This window comes from Salvia miltiorrhiza, unplaced genomic scaffold (assembly GCF_028751815.1).
Source record: "Salvia miltiorrhiza cultivar Shanhuang (shh) unplaced genomic scaffold, IMPLAD_Smil_shh fragScaff_scaffold_143_1, whole genome shotgun sequence".
NCBI classification, from domain to species: Eukaryota; Viridiplantae; Streptophyta; class Magnoliopsida; order Lamiales; family Lamiaceae; genus Salvia; species Salvia miltiorrhiza.
This window is the reverse complement of record NW_026651418.1, coordinates 256,385-277,621: the sequence shown is the minus strand read 5'-3', so window position 1 is coordinate 277,621 and position 21,237 is coordinate 256,385. Positions and strand designations below refer to the sequence as shown.

The 21,237-nt window shown below is 36.0% G+C and overlaps 1 protein-coding gene and 1 pseudogene across 1 annotated transcript; one reads left to right on the top strand and one right to left on the bottom strand.

Annotated features, from left to right (window-relative positions):
• Positions 1-10,737: 10,737 nt before the first annotated feature.
• Positions 10,738-12,195, top strand: LOC131002528 (3-ketoacyl-CoA synthase 19-like). The gene is made up of 2 exons (XM_057929011.1): positions 10,738-11,001; positions 11,665-12,195. Exons 1-2 carry the CDS (start codon positions 10,928-10,930, stop codon positions 12,038-12,040), a joined length of 450 nt encoding a protein of 149 aa, XP_057784994.1. The 5' UTR covers positions 10,738-10,927; the 3' UTR covers positions 12,041-12,195.
• Positions 12,196-15,705: 3,510 nt separating this feature from the next.
• On the bottom strand, positions 15,706-20,919 carry LOC131002553 (probable sulfate transporter 4.2; annotated as a pseudogene).
• Between the last annotated feature and the right edge of the window lie 318 nt (positions 20,920-21,237).

The following is a 21,237-nucleotide window of genomic DNA, read 5'->3' as shown; positions in this document are numbered from 1 at the left end:
GCTCAAAAGCCACTGGAGTTGATTCATGCTGACGTGTGTGGGCCAATAAATCCAAGCTCCGTCGGTATAAATAATTATTTTCTGCTCTTCATTGATGATTTTTCTAGAAAAACGTGGGTATATTTCTTGAAGCAGAAGTCAGAGGTATTTGATGCATTCAAGAAATTCAAAGCTGTCGTCGAGAAGGAGGGCGGTCGACAAATCAAGGCCATGAGGTCTGATCGAGGGGAGAATTCACATCAAGGGAGTTTCTAGAATTTTGCGAAGCAAATGGAATTCGACGGCCCCTGACAGTTCCAAGATCCCCCCAACAAAATGGAGTGGCAGAAAGAAAAAATAGAACAATCATGGAGATGGCGAGGAGCATGCTAAAGACGAAGAATCTGCCTAAAGAGTTTTGGGCCGAAGCAGTAGCGTGCGCGGTGTACCTGTCTAACCGATCGCCGACAAGGAGCGTGTGGGGAATGACTCCACAAGAAGCCTGGATTGGGAGAAAGCCAGGAATTTCCCATCTAAAGGTATTTGGGAGCAAAGCCTACGTGCATGTACCAGTTGAGAGAAGGAAGAAGCTCGACGATAAAAGCGAAGCATTCATCTTTATCGGGTACGACTCTAACTCTAAAGGCTATAAGTTATATAATCCAAATACCAAGAAAACAGTGATAAGTCGAGATGTGGAGTTCGACGAAGAAGGAGTGTGGGATTTTAATCCCAGTGGTGACTTCACCTTCATCCCACAATTCGATGATGAAAGGACAGTCGAGCAAGTTGGAGAAGTCCAACAAGAGGTAGTGACTCCGCCAGCTTCACCTATACAAGTTACTGAAGACTCGCCACCATCTTTCTTAAATGAAAGAGCCACACCACGAGCAAGGAATTTGGATGAGATATATGAAGACACTGAAAGGTTAGAAGATCTCACCTTGTTTTGCCTATCTGCTGATTATGAACCTGAAGCAGCAAATAGTGAAAATTGGCGAGTTGCAATGGACGAAGAGATCAAAGCTATAAACAAGAATGATACGTGTGAGCTCGTGACACTACCGGAAAGGCACAAGGCCATTGGAGTCAAGTGGGTGCATAAGGTTAAGAAGAATTCCAAAGGTGAAGTTGAAAGATATAAAGCAAGGCACGTTGTGAAAGGATTTCGCCAAATTCAGAAGTTTGCTCGGAATGAAAAATCAAGTTTAAGGGGAAGTGTTGGAATATAAAAATAAACTTGATTTTTTAAGTGAAGATATTTGTATTAGAAATATCTAGAATCAAGATATTTTAAGAAGAAAAAGAAAGAAAGAAAGAAAAATATAGAGAATTCTAATAGTAAAATAAGTATAAAAATCTAGATAGAAATCAAGAGAATTCTAGAATTCTCACTTGACTACTATATATATGTGGAGGTTGTATCAATTGTTAAGAATGAAGTGAATTGAAGAAAAATTGTGTTAGTAAACTACAATCCTTCCACTCAAATTTCTAAGCACACACACGTCCACAACCAATTTCTCTAAATTTCCTCCTACCAATTAAATAAATTCTCCATTATATATACTTATATTCCAACACCTGACACTACCGCACGGCATTTTAAATTTTCATTCTTACCTAACACTACCACGGTACCACCTAGGGTTGTAAATAAACAGAGGTACTCGCAAGCTATTTAAGATTCGGCTTGAAAAAAAGCTCGTTAATTCGGAGCTCAATTCGATAGTATCGAGCAAAGCTCGAGTCTAACATTACTCGGCTCGTTGAGCTCGCGAACATGTTCGGATTCGATTGTTCGTGAACATGTTTGCGAGCCTGTTCACAAACCTTCAGTCGAGCCTTCAATCGAATTAGTGCACGAGCCTTAAACGATTCGAGCTTGATATGTGTGTTGTTTGTGGTGAATCACTCCATAGAATTGCACCATTTTTTTCGAATTTTTTATGAATATAGGATGGCTGTAGTTGATATGTGTGTTGTTTGGGTATAAACATTCGTGCCCTAGGAGACAGATAATGGATTTCTGTATAACAATTTCAATAAGGAATGTTTTTCTTATTTGCAACATCTGAGCGTGTAGTAGCTACACCTAATATACTCAACTCATAGATTGTAGTTAGTAGCTATACCTAACCTTCAATATGCGCACCAGTTTACAGAACCCCAACTTTTCGGATGTCAGAAATTCACATTTATTGCGACCTTGAAATAAATAAATCAAAAGATTAGAATCAACCTCATCTTCTATATATTATAGCAAAATAAATCTTATCCTACGTGGTATTGTATAATCACTCCATTCTAATTTTTCTCAATTTTCATTCATTTTTATTTATTTATACATTTCTAATCAATTTTTACATTATAGCAAAATAAATCATATCCTACGTGGCATCGTATAATCACCCCATTCTGATTTTTCTCAATTTTCATTAATTCTTATTTTTTTTATAAATTTTTAATCAATTTCCATATCTAAAAAAAGATTTATATTTGTATTTTATTTTATTATATAATATTAGAAGTCTATCACATCATACTCACAAATTAATATGTATATATATAATACGTTTATATATAGATGTATTCACTTAAATAATTAACTATATATATGTGATTGAATATGATTTCAAATTTGACGATGTTGTATAAGGTTTGAGACAAGATGATGCTCGTAACTCAATTTTTCGTCTTTCAAGTTTTAGAGATGATGCTCATAAGTAAGAGGCGAGATTACCAAGACTCAATTATGATCTTTCAAACTCTAGACGAGATGATGCTCACAAGTCAGTTATGGTGTTTTAAACTTCAGACAAGATAATGCTCAAAACTCAGTTATGGCATTTTAAGTTTCAGACAAGATAATGCTCAAAACTAAGTTGTGCTAGTGATAGATCATTTATCCACCGTGGGCAAGCGTGACGTGCCCATCACTGATGTGACAATTTTTAGGATTTGCGGTGGGGGCATTCGCAATGTGATCGGTATTCAGTGGCTTCGTGTAGGTGCCGTCCATGCCCACCACCGTCACGTTGTGGTTGTTGATTTTGAAGTGTGTCTTGGGCGGTAGAATGATGATGGCTCCATATATAAACAGTAGCTCGAGACCAATCGCTATGGGCGTGCCAAAATAAAGTGCCTTCTTCGTTGGAGAGCAGAATTCGTTGTCTAAACCTCTTGCCGGGACTAATCGGACACTGCGTCACATGGCTCGCGCCATCTGTCCATGGATATCTCGGCATTTTTACTCCATGCCTGAAATTAATCACAATTAGAGCACCCACACTGGGGGGCGCGGACGCTAGCCCGGGCCTGGCGCGGGCGTGCCCCCTGCAATACCGCGCCAGCTTCTCTTCTCCGCACCAAGTGCGGACGGCATTTTTGAAGGGCGCGTGCAATGCACAACCCTGTAAAACAATTTTACTAAAAATTAAAATGATATAAAATTGGAGGACCGATTAAAATAACAAAAAATATAAATTCTTCTGTTAGATTGCATGTATATGTGAGACGGGTCGGGTCAGATCAGGATAATTATTCTCCTGGGCGCGAGTTGTGGGTTTGGGCCGAATAATTCAAAGTAATTATTATTGTGATAAAACAGCGAGAAGACAGCTCAGGCACGTAGAAAAGGACTGAAAGTGATCCTAAGTACTCACAAAGTCACAAGACTGACCAACACTGTCCCGCTCCTTCAAGTATTAGATTTACATGTTTTTTTTCAAATCCAGAAAATCCACAATTCCCAATTTCAAAAAAAATTGACAGTCGTGTTGACATTGGTTGAGACCACCCCCCTTTAATTTTTTTTATCCCTACCAACTGGCCAACCCATAAAGGCACAAATTCAAATAAATTAAACAAGAGAGATCACACCTTCTGCATCTACACCAGTGAACTAGATTTGCTTGACAAACCAGAAATAAAATTTCTTAACGTAGAAATAATAAACAAACGGCGATAATCACAATGCAATCATAGTTGATCCTTTTCGGGAAAGTAAAGGTGGCATACCGAGTTTGCAACAAAAGTAGAAGCTGTCGGTGGGAAAAGGAACTGATAGCGGCTTTTCCAAGTGAATAATGCAGAATCAAAGAGAGAAAACAATGAACAAGTTGGATTCACATTCGGATTCGAAAAGAATGTTGAGATCGGACGGCTGAGAATGGAGGAGTAAAACGCGGGAGGTCACATCCTCAGACTAGCTTTCTGCAAATGTTACTTTGTTATTGCAATAACAAAAATAGATATCTTATTTTAATGAATGATTATTTTAATGAATGAATGCAATAACAAAAATTTAAGATAAATTTTCATGATTAAAAGAGTAAGAATAATTCTTTATTCTCAATTTAAATCGAAGTTCTTATTTAAACTTCATATAGGGAGAGAGGCCGTGACAAATAAAATTTAAGTGTTGTACGATAAAAGTTGGAAAAATGGGAGAAAGAAATATATTGAGAGAGAAATATCTAGCTGGGTAGGGTAATTAAAGGTATGGACGATCTAAGTCCACGATCATCATCTGCCTTCCTCTTGTAGTATGTGTGATAACGACTTATACATAAATCCTAATTACCAATTCAAGGACTGATAAAGACCTCAACATACCACGTTTTTCATATCTCTCTTTTAATTCTACTACTTTCTATAAAAAGAAATACTACTAATTTTATAAACAATCAATTGAGATGTCACTACTGTTCAATTAAGCAACAACATGGATCATACCGAAAATTAATCATCATCTGCCTTCCTCTTGTAGTATGTGTGACAACAACTAATACATAAACGGTCATTAAATGCCACGTTTTTCATATCTCTCTTTTAATTCTACTGTTTTCTATAAAAAGAAATCATAATTTTATAAACAACCAATTGAGATGTATACACATCACTACTGTTAAATTAAGCAACAACATGGATCATACCGAAAATTAATACTAAAATAAGAACAATTTTTAGCCTTTAGATTATCAAGATTTATGATTGATTCATCATTTTGTTAAATGAATTTAAGGTCATGTGTTCGAATCTCATAAAAAGTGAAAATTTTAATTTTTGAAATTCAAACACTTATACAGTGAATTCGAACATGTTTTACATAAAATTCAAACGTTTTCATTAGTTTGCATTTTATATTTTAAGAGGGGTTTATAGCTTAGCTCAAACCTATATACTAGCATATAGCAGTGAAGCTTTCAATAGAATATACTAGTATCTAAACTTATTCGTTGACCGTGAGTTGAGGTTATCTATTTTTTAAGGTTTTAAAGGATTTTTTTTAATGGCAAGAAGTGTATACATGTATTTTATTTTATTTAATACTCTTTACGTTCATAAAAAATAGTTTTAGTAAGAAACGACACAAGTTTTAATAAAAATTTTATTGTATTATGAATGGAAAAAATGTCTCACTTAAAAAATACTTCCTCCGTCCATGAAAGAACTTCCTATCTTTTCTTTTTGAGACGTCCACAAAAACACTTTCTACCTATTTTTTGACTATACCCCACCACTTATAATTACTCTTACTTTCGCTTTTTCACAACTCTCAATATTAATTATAGTAATACCTTTTCACAACTTTCAATAGACTCAACAACTTTTTCTCTATTTTTAATACACTCAATAATATTTTTCTTAAAACGCATGTCACTCCCTTCTAGGAAGTTCTTTCATGGTTTGAGGGAGTAGTATTTATAATAATAATTAATTATATTGTGAGTAGAAAATAAGGCCCATCAGGCACTATGTGATAGATATTTTTCAAAAATAGAAAGAGATTAATTTTTGTGGACATTTTAAAATGACAAAAATGAACTATTTTTGTGGACGATGAGAGTATTAAATAAAAAATACATACAACTAAACACAAAGTGAATGTTATTGAATAGAAAATGAATAAAATAAATAACGGTATATGCATTTTTACGATAATTAATACTCCCATCATGATGTGAAAAAAGGTAAGAGAAAAAGAAAGTGGCATTTTGCATAAAATACATATGATTGTCCAATTTTTTATATAAAATATCACATATTGTGTGGTGCATGACTGAAGTATGAGTCCCACTATAGTAAATTGTGCTATGGGTTTTGTACATTTTGTGGGGACATACTAAAATGACAAAATTAAAGAAACATTGATGGTGTACTGAAGGAAGGACTAAAAGAAATAACACTAGTTTAAATAAAAGAAACCCATGCTGGTTTTCTTATGAATCATGGTGAGCCTTGTGTAAGTAAGACTCAGTTATTTTACAATACGTGCGGATTGATATAATTAATTAATTCTAAATTGTTGAGGCTGCAGGGGGCGCTTCACAGCGGGGCATATCTGGGGGCGGAGGCAACATCTTCTCATTGGGGGCTTCCCCGTCCTTAACGATGAACGCCATCATCATTCCCCAACTGTGATGACACTCGAAATGACAGTGCATGAACCACACTCCTGCGCGCGATAATATTAATGCAACTTTAATTACTTAATAAGCTATGAGACTCTTGCTTAACTTTAATTTATAAAGGAAAATGAGATGGGAACTGAACCTGGATTGTTAGCCTTAAATCTGATAGCACTCCATCCATATTTTCTCCCATCAATTAAATAAAATTCTCCATTTATATATACTTATATTCCAACAAAGTGGTATCAGAGCCACAAGATTCTACTTGTGGTATGGCGAATTTACTATCGTTTCAAGTCTCCATGCTCAACAAGAGCAACTTCGACAATTGGAGCATCAAGATGAAGGCGCTATTGGGAGCCCACGACGTTTGGGAGATTGTGGAGAATGGCTACGAGGAGCCGCAGGACGAGACCGCACTATCCCAACAACAAAAGGATAGATTGCGAGACGCGAGAAAGAGAGACAAGAAGGCTCTCTGTCTCATTTATCAAGCGCTGGGGGATGACGATTTCGAGAAAATCTCAAACGCGAGCACCGCCAAAGAAGCGTGGGAGAAGCTCCAAAACGCGTGCAAAGGAGCGGAGCAAGTAAAAAAGGTACGGCTTCAAACTTTAAGAGGAGAGTTTGAGTCTTTACATATGAAAGAGTCCGAATCGATTTCGGATTATTTTTCAAGAGTCTTGGCGGTGTCTAATCAAATGAAAAGAAATGGTGAAAAATTGGAGGATGTTAGAATTATGGAGAAAATATTGCGCTCACTAACCCCAAAGTTTGAGCACATTGTGGTGACGATCGAAGAAATAAAAAATTTGGAGGAGATGACAATCGATCTCTTGTTGGGGTCGTTGCAAGCATATGAGGAGAAGCAAAAGAAGAAGCAAGAAATTTCAGAGCAACTTTTAAAGTTGCAAGTAAGCCCGAAAGAGAAAGAAGAAGGTCCGAGCAATGGCTATGGACATTCCGGGAGAGGACGTGGTCAAGGACAAGATCGAGGCAGAGGCCGTGGACGTGGACGTGGACGAGGACGAGGAGGCTTCGTCAACAGTGGTGAAAGAAATGAGTTTACAAGTGGTCGGGGGAGGAGCAACCCGCAGTCGAGGTACGATAAATCCTCAATAAAGTGTTATAATTGCCATAAATTTGGGCACTATGCTTCCGAGTGCAGAAGTGAAAAAGTAAGGATTGAAGAGAAGGCCAATTACGCTGAAAGTACAAATCAAGATATTGGTAGTGTGCTTCTGGCATATAAAGGAGAAGCTGGAAGACAAGATGACATGTGGTACCTCGACACTGGTGCTAGCAATCACATGTGCGGGAAGAGAAACATGTTCGTGGAGCTCGATGAATCAGTAAGTGGCAATGTCTCCTTTGGTGATGAATCTAAAGTTCCAGTTAAAGGAAAAGGGAAAATTTTAATTCGCTTGAAGAATGGAAATCATGAATTTATTTCCAACGTTTATTACGTGCCCAATATGAAGAATAATATATTGAGTTTGGGACAACTCTTAGAGAAAGGTTATGATATTCACATGAGAGATTATAACCTTTCAATAAGAGATGGCAAAAATAATCTTATTGCCAAGGTGCCAATGTCTGAAAATAGAATGTTCTTATTGAATATTCGAAATGACATGGCAAAATGCCTGAAAGCGTGTTACCAAGATAAGTCTTGGTTGTGGCATCTTCGGTTTGGGCACTTAAATTTTGGCGGTTTGGAGTTGCTGTCAAAGAAGGAGATGGTGAGAGGTTTACCATCCATCAAGCATCCCGATCAACTCTGCGAAGGTTGTCTACTCTGGAAGCAGTTCAGAAAGCCATTCCCAAAGGAGTCAAGCTCAAGAGCTCAAAAGCCACTGGAGTTGATTCATGCTGACGTGTGTGGGCCGATAAATCCAAGCTCCCTCGGTAAAAATAATTATTTTATGCTCTTCATTGATGATTTTTCTAGAAAAACGTGGGTATATTTCTTGAAGCAGAAGTCAGAAGTATTTGATGCATTCAAGAAATTCAAAACTGCCGTCGTGAAGGAGAGCGGACGACAAATCAAGGCCATGAGGTCCGATCGAGGCGGATAATTCACGTCAAGGGAGTTTCTAGAATTTTGCGAAGCAAATGGAATTCGGCGGCCCCTGACAGTTCCGAGATCCCCCCAACAAAATGGAGTGGCGGAAAGAAAAAACGGAACAATCATGGAGATGGCAAGGAGCATGCTAAAGACGAAAAATTTGCCTAATGAGTTCTGGGCAGAAGCAGTGGCGTGCGCGGTGTACCTATCCAACCGATCGCCGACAAGGAGCGTGTGGGGAATGACTCCACAAGAAGCCTGGAGCGGGAGAAAGCCAGGAATTTCCCACCTAAAGGTATTTGGAAGCAAAACCTACGTGCATGTACCAGATGAGAGAAGGAAGAAGCTCGACGATAAAAGCGAAGCATTCATCTTTATCGGGTACGACTCTAACTCTAAAGGCTATAAGTTATATAATCCAAATACCAAGAAAACAGTGATAAGTCGAGACGTGGAGTTCGACGAAGAAGGAGTCTGGGATTTCAGCTCCAACGGTGACTTCACCTACATCCCACAGTTAGAAGAACAAAGAGCAGAAGAGCAAGTTGGAGAAGTCCAACAAGAGCCAGTGACTCCACCAGCTTCACCAGTGCCAGTCACTGAAGACTCGCCACCATCTTTCTTAAATGAAAGAGCTACACCACGAGCAAGGAGTTTGGGCGAGATATATGATGATACTGAAAGGTTAGAAGATCTTACCTTATTTTGCCTGTTTGCTGATTGTGAGCCTGTTAGCTTTGAAGAAGCAGCAGATAGTGAAAATTGGCGAGTCGCGATGGATGAAGATATCAAGGCCATAAAGAAGAATGATACGTGGGAGCTCGTGACACTACCGAAAGGGCACAAGGCTATTGGAGTCAAGTGGGTGTATAAAGTTAAGAAGAATTCCAAGGGTGAAGTGGAAAGATATAAAGCGAGGCTCGTCGCAAAAGGATATAGCCAAAGAGCTAGAATTGATTATGATGAGGTATTTGCTCCCGTCGCTCGCTTAGAAACTATCAGACTAATACTCTCTCTTGCAGCCCAAAATAGATGGAAGATTTATCAAATGGATGTCAAGTCAGCCTTCTTGAATGGGTATATAGACAAAGAAGTTTATATCAAGCAACCAATGGGCTATGTGGTGAAAGGGCAAGAAGATAAAGTCTTGAAGTTAAAGAAGGCCCTATACGGACTAAAGCAAGCACCAAGGGCATGGAATAGCAGGATCGATAAATACTTGGAGGAGAATGGTTTCACCAAATGCCCTCACGAGCATGCTTTCTACGTGAAAGCCAATGGAGGAGATGTCTTAATTGTGTGCTTGTATGTAGATGATTTGATTTTCACAGGAAATAATCCAAAGATGATTGAGGAGTTCAAGAAGGCCATGTCAAAGGAGTTCGAGATGACAGACATTGGGCTGATGGCATACTACCTCGGCGTGGAAGTCAAGCAACTCGAAGATGGGATCTTCATCACACAAGAAGGTTACGCCAAGGAAATCCTCAAGAAGTTCAAGATGGAGGGCTGCAAAGCAATCAACACGCCAGTGGAATGCAGGATAAAATTATCCAAGAACGATGGAGGAGAAAAGGTGGACCCGACATTGTTCAAGAGCTTGGTTGAAAGTTTACGGTACTTAACTTGCACAAGGCCGGACATTCTTTATGCGACAGGACTCGTGAGTCGCTATATGGAGAATCCAACCAATACACATTTTAAGGCGGCAAAGAGAATTCTCCGCTACCTCAAAGGTACACTCAACTACGGCCTATATATTCTACTCAAGTACTAATCAATATAAGCTTGTCGGGTATAGTGATAGTGACTGGGCCGGAGTCAATGACGATCGCAAGAGTACAAGCAGATTCGTATTTTTCATGGGAGACACTGCATTCACCTGGATGTCAAAGAAGCAACCCATAGTCACGCTATCAACATGTGAAGCTGAATATGTGGCTGCCACATCCAGTGTTTGCCATGCAGTTTGGCTACGAAGTTTACTGGAAGAGCTTGGGTGGCCACAAAAGGAGCCAACAACTATTTGCGTGGATAATAAGTCAGCAATCGCGCTCTCAAAGAATCCGGTGTTTCATAATCGAAGTAAGCATATTGACACCCGCTTCCACTACATCAGAGAATGCATTGCAAAGAATGAAGTTCAAGTGGAATATGTGAAATCACAAGATCAAGTTGCAGACATCTTCACAAAGCCACTCAAGCATGAACATTTTATCAAGTTCAGAAGTTTGCTGGGAATGACAAATCAAGTTTAAGGGGGAGTGTTGGAAAAATAATAAACTTGATTTATGAAGATGATCAAGGCTACGCCGGCTTTCGGCTCACGAAGAAGCTCACCAAAGCAGCGGCGCAGGTGTTTGTGATTAATCTCAGAGTTCTGCTACCGAAGATCTTGCCGCCGTGGGAGATTATCAGATTCATTTTTGTCTATCTCCGGTGGGGTAAGAGGAAGAACAAGATCATGGAAGCCCTCGCCGGCGGCGGCCTCAATCTCAAGTCCGGCGTTGGTCATTTCTGCATACACCCTGGGGGCAGGTAGGTGGAATTATATACATAATTTTTTGGGTAAATATCACTTTAAACTCCAAACTATTTTCGCACAATCAATTATATCTTGAACTATTTATATTATTATTATTATAACACATTTATTTTTTACTCAAAATGAAAATCGAGCTCATTCTATTGGGAAGTCTCAAAAAGAAAAATTAGTATATTAGAATAGGACAGAGGGAGTAATAAATAATAGCGAGACTCAATAATCTATTCAGCCCCCGCCAAGCAATTTATTTTTTTTAATTATTATAAAATCGTTGGATTATTGGTTTTTTGTGCAAATTTTCATCTAAAATTGTCTTCTAAACGAAAGCATCAAAATCGAATTATAAAAAAATTATCTTCTAAAAATCTCGAACTCAAAATCTTAAAAATATATCCTCTCCGTCTCAGTGAAGATGAGGCATTTCTTTTGGACACGAGATTTAAAAAGTTAGTGTTTAGTGAACAAGTGAAATAAAAAAGTACAAGTGAATGAAAAAATAGCTTTAATTTATTCCAAAAAGGGAAACGACTCAACTTTGTTGGGACGTCTCGAAATGAATACGACTCAACTTCATCGGGACAGAGGAAGTAGCTCTTATTTTCTGCGTCCGCCCCTAACAACACGACACCCTAATTTAGTCTTCTTTAAAAAAACAGGGCTGTGATCGACGGGGTCGGGAAGAGCCTCGGGCTGAGCGAGTACGACCTCGAGCCGGCTCGGATGGCGCTCCACCGCTTCGGCAACACCTCGGCGGGCGGGCTTTGGTACGTGCTCGGGTACATGGAGGCGAAGAAGCGGCTGAGGAAGGGCGATCGCATCATGATGATCAGCTTCGGAGCTGGCTTCAAGTGCAACAACTGTTTGTGGGAAGTCCTCAGAGACTTGGGCGATGCGAATGTGTGGGAAGATTGCATCCATCGATACCCGCCGCCGAGCCTCGCCAACCCTTTCACCGAGAAATACGGATGGATCAATGATGAGCGTCTCAGCTTCGTTCGGATCGAGGATTGTGTGTTCTCGAGCAACGCTTGAATGATTTAAGCAAGTGTTTTGGTTGAGATATCATATGTATTTGATTAGAGCTGGTTGCTAATTAAGTAAAGTGAAATGCATGTGTGTTGTTCAAATGTAGTAAAAAATAAATGATTGAGTTATACTTTTTTTCTTGATGAAATGAAAAATTAATTTTAAAGATCGTGTGACGGGGGACGACTTGAAAACCTGACATAGGAGACGACGTCGGTGCGGCTAAAATATTAAACAAACATTTTAAAAAATAAATGATTGAGTTATCCTCTTCTTTTTCTTTCTAAATTTGTTGTTGCAAAGAAAATAAACAGGGTTTAATGGTTAAGGGTACAAGTATTAATAGTATGATAATATTACTTCCTTTCTCCAATTGAAAATGGTTTGTATTCCATTTGGGTTATTCCATTATAAGTGGTTTGTTTCTATAAATGACAAAATTTAATCCATAAAAGACATAGGCTCTACTACTTTTAATTAACCACCCTACACATTCTTCTTATTTTACGTGTAATAAAGTAACCCGTAACTTTTAATGGGACAGAGGGGGTAATTTTTTTTGGAGGTACAATACAACAGTATTACGTCACTACTCTACCATTAGACCAACACGTCCTTTCTCATAATCTAGAAATCGTAGCTCTTTTTTATAGCAGTTAAATCTAGATGATATAAAAATTAATGATCTAGATTGAATTCTACTTTCTAGAGGAGAAATTTTTATATGATCCATCTTTTTAACGAAACTAGCGTACGTTGTACGCATAATTAATGTTATTTATTTAATAAAATTTAAAATATAGATATAATATCTATTGTATTTAATTTTTTAATTAACAATTTTGTCTATTTGATTCTACAACTATAGAGTATAGTAAACCCCTTTTAAAATTATACTCAATAGATTTATAAACTATGTAGACTAATAAAATTCTTATGTCTCATTGCACTCAATAAAATACTAAATATTTAGAAGTAAAAGAAAGAAAACAAATTATTAGCTTAATATGTATGTATTTGTCGAAACTATTCTCTTACTTGGCTCTTTTACTGAACATTATTCTATTACTCTTTCTAAGATCTAATATACATTAATCCAAATAACATGTCTTTTATTAATACAAATAGCTAGTATTAATCCTTTAATATAGCATCGTTGAAATTTTCTATTAGAGTATTCCTAATCTACACTTATTTAATATTTAATACAAATAACGTGTCTTGTATTAATACAAATAGTAGTATTAATCCTATAATATAGCATAGCCCAAATTTTCAATTAGATTACTCCTAATCTAAGCTCATATTATATTAGATATATATTAAATATATTTAGTGTAATATCTAATAAATTAATATACTCTTATAAATATATAATAATATGTGATTTATAAAAAATAATCTTAAAATAAAATATGTAGTGGGGATAAAATAGGCAATCTACATTTTGTGTCCAATGCATCCTATCACAAATACTCATATGCAACTAGTTGCACCGTGCAACTAATTTCCAGAATGACACTACTTTATTCGGGAAATGACACTTGAACGTTTCTGAATGACACTACTATTTCAACATACAAAATGACACTTTAAGATTAGAAACCAGTTGAACTGTGCAACTGATTGCACCGGGGAGAGTGCCTCTTTTTCTATTAGTGTGTATACATATATTGTAAAAAAAATACTACATATCATTTGATATTCTCAACTTGGGTTGGTGGACTTAATTAATAACAATATTCGATTAATTAACCATATTTACTACTGCACGACATATTTTCCAAATTAGAGATGGCCAAATAAATTAATGTTGGTTACAGATATATGTTGCAATCCATTTAATGCAGTCAAGCGACATGTCTGAGTTAGTTAATTTAATGCAATTTTTATGAGGCGAGCTAATTGGACATAAATACTATTCAATGCACTTCAAGCAACGTGTGGTACTTTTTTTTTTTTTGAATTAGAATTACAGGAATTATCTAAATATAACCAAATAAGCAACTTGTACGCAGACGAGACCATTACATCACACAAAGGTGAAAAGATAACTGCACGCAAGCGGAATCACTACCCACACAAAAGTGGGAAAACTACACCGATCACAAACGGGATTGAACCAAAGACCTCTTACAAAGGAGAGTCGTTGGGTGTCTCAATTTTGCCACTTGCAGCATCGTGTCGTATTATTAACTCAATACAACAATAAATTTAAAGGAAAATACAGTCATTTATATAGCCTCATACTTTGATTTAAAGATAATTTAAGTCCAAATTACTAATTAAAATACATTAATACAAGCATCATAAATTGTTTTGGTGACAATCTTCAATACTAAAATAGATTTCCGGCATCAAGAAGTCTTGGTTCTCTGTCGAGCACCTGGTGAGCGTGCACAGACATTAAAACAGCTCCTTAATTCTTTGTGGATTTCTGTCGAACGAGTGGTGTGCACTAGAAATTCTGCTCCTACATCTCTTAGAGAAATCTTGAGGAAGAAAGGCGATGATATAGACTCGTTTAGACAGGAAAAAACCAGCAGATGAAAATGGTTCATCGAAATTTAGGGGTGAACAAAAATACCTGAAATCTGAATATCTAATCTGAAATTGTAACAAATTGAAAATTAGAATTTGATTCGAATTTTTGGATCGGACGGATTTTATTTTAGGCAAATTTCGAATTTTCGAATTTTATTTGACGCACTTACTTGGACATACACAATAAATGTACTTCTTTCATTTCACTTACCATTTTGGATTGTTCCATTATTATTGTCTCATTTCTATTAAAGGTAACAATTAACTGTTCAAAAGTTATGGATCCTACCATTTTTTATCAATTTATACATTATTCTTAATTACCGTGGTCAAAAGTTTTGAAACAACAATAGTGAGACGGAGGTAGTACTCCTTTTTTCTTAAGATCAATACACAAGACAATTTAAGGATGCTCTTTAGAATCACACATTTTGGCTATTCTTTAATTTCGATGATATTATTATTATTATTATTATTATTATTATTATTATTATTATTATTATTATTCCCTCCGTCCCAATTTTTAGTATCCAATTGAGAGTGACATGAGTTTTAGTAAAGTGGTTGGGTGTATTATGAGTGGAATAAGGGTCCCACTTTTTTTGTGAGAGTTAAAATAATTAAAGTGAAGTAAAAGTTTCACCTACCTTTACAAAAAATAGAAATGGATACCAAAATATGGGACATTCAAAAATGAATATATGAATACTAAAAATTGGGACGGAAGGAGTATTATTATTATTATTATTAGTATCCAACCGTTGATTCAGAAAAGTAGGACCAAATTATTCTATTAAAAAAAATAGTGTTAATAATGATAATTAATTGTATTTTAAATGGAGAAAGAAACCCACCATATAATTGAAAGTTTCCAAAAATGGAAAGAGACTAATTTTTGTGAACGCTCTAAAATGATATAAAAAAAACTAATATTTTTTTTTGTAGGCGGAGCGAGTATATCTCTTAATTTTCAATTTTGATTGATGTAAAACATATAACCAATTTAGATTATTTTTATTTATAGAATACTTTTTTAGCTATAAAATTTTATACATAAAAATATTTTATAATTAGAAAAATAAAAGATGAAAAGCACAAAAATCTAGAAAATAAAAGAAAATATAATATAGAATAAAAAACATATAATAATAAATGCACTTCACATTTTCTTTTTTTCAGAATCATATTACAATATAACTCAAAGAGTAGGTTGAAACAAATAAACACATTCAAACCAATATATATCTATATGCAAAGAATTGGACACACAATTTTACATACATTTGCCATACAATCTTACCAGACAATGGCACCACCATCACTGTTGTTCTCAGGTCTTCTTTGACAGCAGTGGCTCCAGATGGCCGGCGTCGTCTCTCGAGGCGGAGATCTCCCGATTTCCCGACTCCAACTGAGACAGGGCTGCTTCTTCTGATCTCTGTTTCAGCAGTCGATTGAAGAGGCTTGATTTCTTCTCTAGCAATGGAGATTGGCTCATGGAAGAATCGGTTAAGCTTTGCACATGCTGTAGACATACTTGGACTGCATCGTGCACGCGAACGAAGAACCATTCTCGGCCTATTAGATCGACCACCTCGGCTCTTGTTAGAGTCAGCAGAACGTCTCGATTCGGATTGGAAACGGCTATCTGAAATATGCAGGCAAAACATTTTATAAATGGATGCATCTCAATGATCATGATATATGCTAAGGGAGCGTTTACTTTTGATGATTAGCTTTGATAAATAAACATAGTAAGACGAATCCCTTAATTTATAATCCCATTGAAAATGTGGGATTGAAGAAATCTTAATCTTAAAGAAAAAAATACTCAATCATGCAAAGTAGACGCTCTAAGTTGAAGTCGTTGCTTACCTGGATGTTACGCGATCTGTATTCGTGGTACAAGTCTTTTAGAGCTTGAACAGCGCTAGAGTCTATGTAAGTGACAGCTGAAACAAAAGACCAACCGTAAATGGGGGCAAAATGATATATACTCGTTCTGAAAAACAAAACTTAAAAAATACCCACCTTTTACAAAATATACAAATTATACATGTTTTAGAATTTTTTTTACCCTTATGACGAGGTCGAGTACGTCAAATAATAGTGCATTTTATAAGAATGCTCAATCACTAATGCTCCATTGCTCGATTCACAATGGTCGAGCATGTTGAGTATTAATGTATTTACCACTAATACTCGACTTCCGAAAGTCGAGCATGTTGAGTATTAATGTATTTACAACAAAAACACTAGTGATCTACATATTCGACTCGTAGTGGCCGAGCATTAGTGCATTTACCACAAATACTCGATTTGCATTCGTTGAGCTTGAGCATGTCGAGCAAAGTTTACGATTTAAGTAAAAACAACTTGAAAATGGGTAAAAACAATCATTAACGCTAGTAAATGTCTGAATATAAACAAGAAAGATGTTGAAGATTTACTCACGAGCCATCTCAAGAATGACAAATGAATTCCTGCGACCTCAGGGCCTCGCCTTATAGGTCCATCAACTACAGTCTCGTATTCTCGGAGCCTAGAGAAGGGAAATAGGACAGCAGCACGGTTATGACAAAACACTAACATTATTTTTACAATTCTCGAGTCACCTGTCTTTGATGTAGCTTATATTGGCAAAATAGATTGGAGCATCAACGCGAACAATCACAATTCCGTTGTATGTATAAGCTTCAGGATACTGCTGCGTGTTTCTATATACAGTTGTGCCAGGTAAACGGCCCAAGACGGCTGCAAAAGAAATAATGTTTGGCTTCTCAATGAATTGCACCAATTATTTTTACAGCTAGTAGAACTTAGAAAAGAACCTTTGGCCTGATCATGTATGCATCAATGTTAACCTCTTTCACTTTTACATGGCTTACAAGTTTGTAGATCTCATATTTTCCACAAGCATCTCAAATATCCATCAGCTTATTACACAATTCATATAAAATTAGGGAAGCTAAATCTTAGTGGATAACATTATTTGCATGTCCTTTTTAGGCAGAAAGGATTATATAAGATATCAGTTCTAGAAAGACAGGTAGGGGATGACTCAGATTTCATCGTTTAAGGCCAGCAGAATAGAAGTTCGCACGAAAAATCATGAGGTCACACAAGAAAGAGCAGTCCGAATACTCAGTTTGGCTAAACTGCTAAACTCCAAAAAATGCGAGATGCGAAAAAAATTCAAAAACCCGAAAATCCAAAAATTAAAAAATCTGAAATATATAACCTAACCAATTAGACAATTATGATCAGATTAAAATCCTAAGTAACAATTCATTCATTACAATCAACCAAGAAAAATACTAAGTATAAATTATATATGTAATTTGAAATTCGGATTTTAAATATATCAGTTAGTGATCAGGAGGCATATATCCTAGGCACAGCTTCCTGAAACATATTTTCATTTAAAAGCATTTTGGGAACATTGGACGATTGATAAGCAATAAATCATGTGATGAAACATAAAGTGCCAAAGAACAGAATGGGAGACATATTATATATATAAATGACAATATTGAGGTACATAATTTAATTGTTTGGGCAAAGCAAATCCTTCTAAATTAGATCAAGACTTACCAATATGTGGATTAGCTGATTCATGGATGACAAATGCAAGTGAAACGCCAACCTAAGCACCAATACAGGGAAGCAATGAGAAAAGATAGCACATTGCAACTACTAAGATAGGCTCAATCAAAGATTGAGAAGCAAAGAAAACAGTAGGATTGACACGACTCTAATAGAATGCAATTCTAGATCAGATAAATGCATTGTTAGAACTCAATAAATTGTTAGCAGTAGTTTGAAAACTTGAGAACGACCTCTGAAACTATTAAAGGCAATCCACTTTGCTGAATTTCTGGGTCAAATTATGAAAAAACTTAGATGCAATAAGCATTATATATTTTCTACAAAATGACAAGAAAGCATTCATAAGAATAAGGAAAATAGTATAGCCAATTTAAACATCGAAGAGATGGTATATATGATTTGACGGGTACTGAACCAGAAAATTAGCTCAAATAAATAAGATTGCTAGATCTTCAATTTGAATCCATAAATTTATCACGGTTTACAATTTGATACTACGATAATGTGGTTTAAGCCAATATCCACAACTGTAGCTGAAAACTAAAATTGAATTATATACTAACATTGTAGGAGGAAAATATTTTATATATGGTGTTTATGTTGACATAGAAACAATTGTTTTAAATGAGAAGAGTCTAAGTGAATGTGTTGTTCATCTAGCAGGAAGCACACTTCTATTTGCTCAGATAAAATAGCTTTCCATTTGCCTTTTCTCTATCCTACTAATTCTTATAGAGTTCGGAATTGGCAAAATTAATTCATCCTACAAATTGTTTTCGTTTTAGATTTTATTTTCACCTACACTTTTATCCTAAAGTAAAGTTTAGAATATCTCAGTGAGGAATTCCAACATATGCAAAAGTTATTTTCATATACCATGTATACGAACACCTGTTCTCAATAATCTGGTCTCCTTTTTAAGATGATTGCTCTATAATTAAGAAAACAGAGGAAAAAAATAGAGATGAAAAATTACCAAAAATAGTAACCGGACAAAAAGTAAGATTACAGTTCAAATTATTCATAGAAAATCATCAATATAATCTATACTTACACCAAGAAGGACGCCGATCTCTATGCCAAGGAACAAGGTAAAGATGAATGTAATGGTCCAGAGGAGAAAGTCTCTTTTATCCACCCTCCATAAGAAAGTAGCTTCATCATAATCCACCTAAACCAGTGAAGTATAAAATTATAGATTGAGTGCCAAACTTAAGAAAGAAGTTCACAATAACTTCCACACATCTTATTTAACAGATTGAATTTCCCAACAATTGGTTATAACAATGGTGATAAAATGCCATGCTTTTGAGATGCAAAGTATACCAGATACTTCTGAGACAGGAAAACATGTAGGACTCATCTACTTTTGAAAGAACAACTCACCAGTCCAATAACAGCAGAAATGACAATGGCGGCTAGACCACACTGCAAAGAAACACAAAATGAAGGAGAAGACAGAATTATTAGCAACAGAATTTACTATGCTGAGAGTCAAATGTTAGCTCCATCTCCACAGATATCTCAATTTCAAACTACATATCCTTTTATGGGGGGTTTAAAGTTCCCAGTCATATCAAGACAGCTTAATGCCAGTAAAGATTTTTATGAGTCATAGAAAGAGAAGGGGCAGGCATAGTCTGCCAAGAACAAGTAAGCACTCCCACATACAACAAATTAACAATACTAAAGGAGAAGAAACAATTTCTTCAAATCAACCTGTGGTATGTATTCAAACAATGGAGTCAGGAATTGAAGCGCACATCCCATTATAATTCCCATAATTACTCCAGATAAGCCAGTTTTGGCTCCACTTTCATGATTCACAGCTGATCTGGAAAATGATCCTGCAGCGCATAATTGAGGAAAAGAATTTTCAGGAACCTATACCAATTGTGACATTTATTCTAACCTAGTACAAGTATTATTTGATTGTTTATAAGAGAAATTAAATTATTGATTCAGAGAACAGAAAACTCTACCAGTTGTAGGGTAAATAGAGAAGAAAGAACCAACAATGTTTGCCACACCAAGACCAAATAACTGTAAAAGACAAACGGTAAGCATATCTCCATACTGACATCACAAATGGATACATGACAATGCAATTCATTAGTAGGGCTAAGGTCAATGAAAACAGACCTCTTGATTGGAATCCAAGTCGTAACCATTCTTTGCTGCAAGTGCTTTAGCAATTCCTACAGACTCCTATAAATTAAAATTTGTACATTCAATATCTCCTTTCTGAAAGAGCGCATACTTCTAACAACATGAGAGAGTAGAAGATATAAGAGAAACTATAGTAGGAGAGAGTTATGATTAAAACTTCTCTTACCAAAATAGCCACGCCAGTAATGAGAATCGTTGTAGGAATCAAAGATTCAGCATACTCAAATTTCTTTGGGATGGAAAATTCTGGCAGGCCCTGTCGTATTTCACCTACCTAGAACAGCAGAGCCAAAAAAAAATACATATTAAATATATTTCACACAAGCTAAAGTTCATTGGAGGGATAATTTATGATAGTAAATGGCATTTGATTATTCTTTACAGCCCAACATCTTGGTAACTTGGTTAATTAAAGCAGTCCTCACCAAAGATATTGAAGATGGACTAAATACATGCACAAAAATGGTGCCCAAAACTACAGCTATAAGTGTGCTTGAATCATTGGACTTGTCATCGAACAAATTGAATGGAGGAATTACAAGGGGTATCTTTCTAGTCACCATTTAATATGATATATCGATATATCATATATACTAGAGAGTCCAATTTTAATTGTTATTAAATTTTAACATTTAATATGATATGTCGATATATCATATAGGAGTGTAGAAATTGTTTTTAACACCAAATTAAAAGCTGGGCCATGTGGTCTTAATTTCCACACGTCTACTTTTGCAGATGGTCACACACCACATACTATTCACACGCATATTCTTCACATATTTCTTTTTGGAGATGAAAATTACCTTTAAAGTGAAGAGACTGATACTTGCTCCAGTTATTTTAATCTTTGTTTCTTACTTTTTCTTCATTTTAATTGT

Bases quoted from the DNA above. Each gene is read 5' to 3' on its own strand.
- LOC131002528 (XM_057929011.1), top strand. From the start codon at position 10,928: ATGGAAGCCCTCGCCGGCGGCGGCCTCAATCTCAAGTCCGGCGTTGGT. The intron at 11,002-11,664 runs GTAGGTGGAATT...TTAAAAAAACAG, and splicing joins TGCATACACCCTGGGGGCAG to GGCTGTGATCGACGGGGTCG.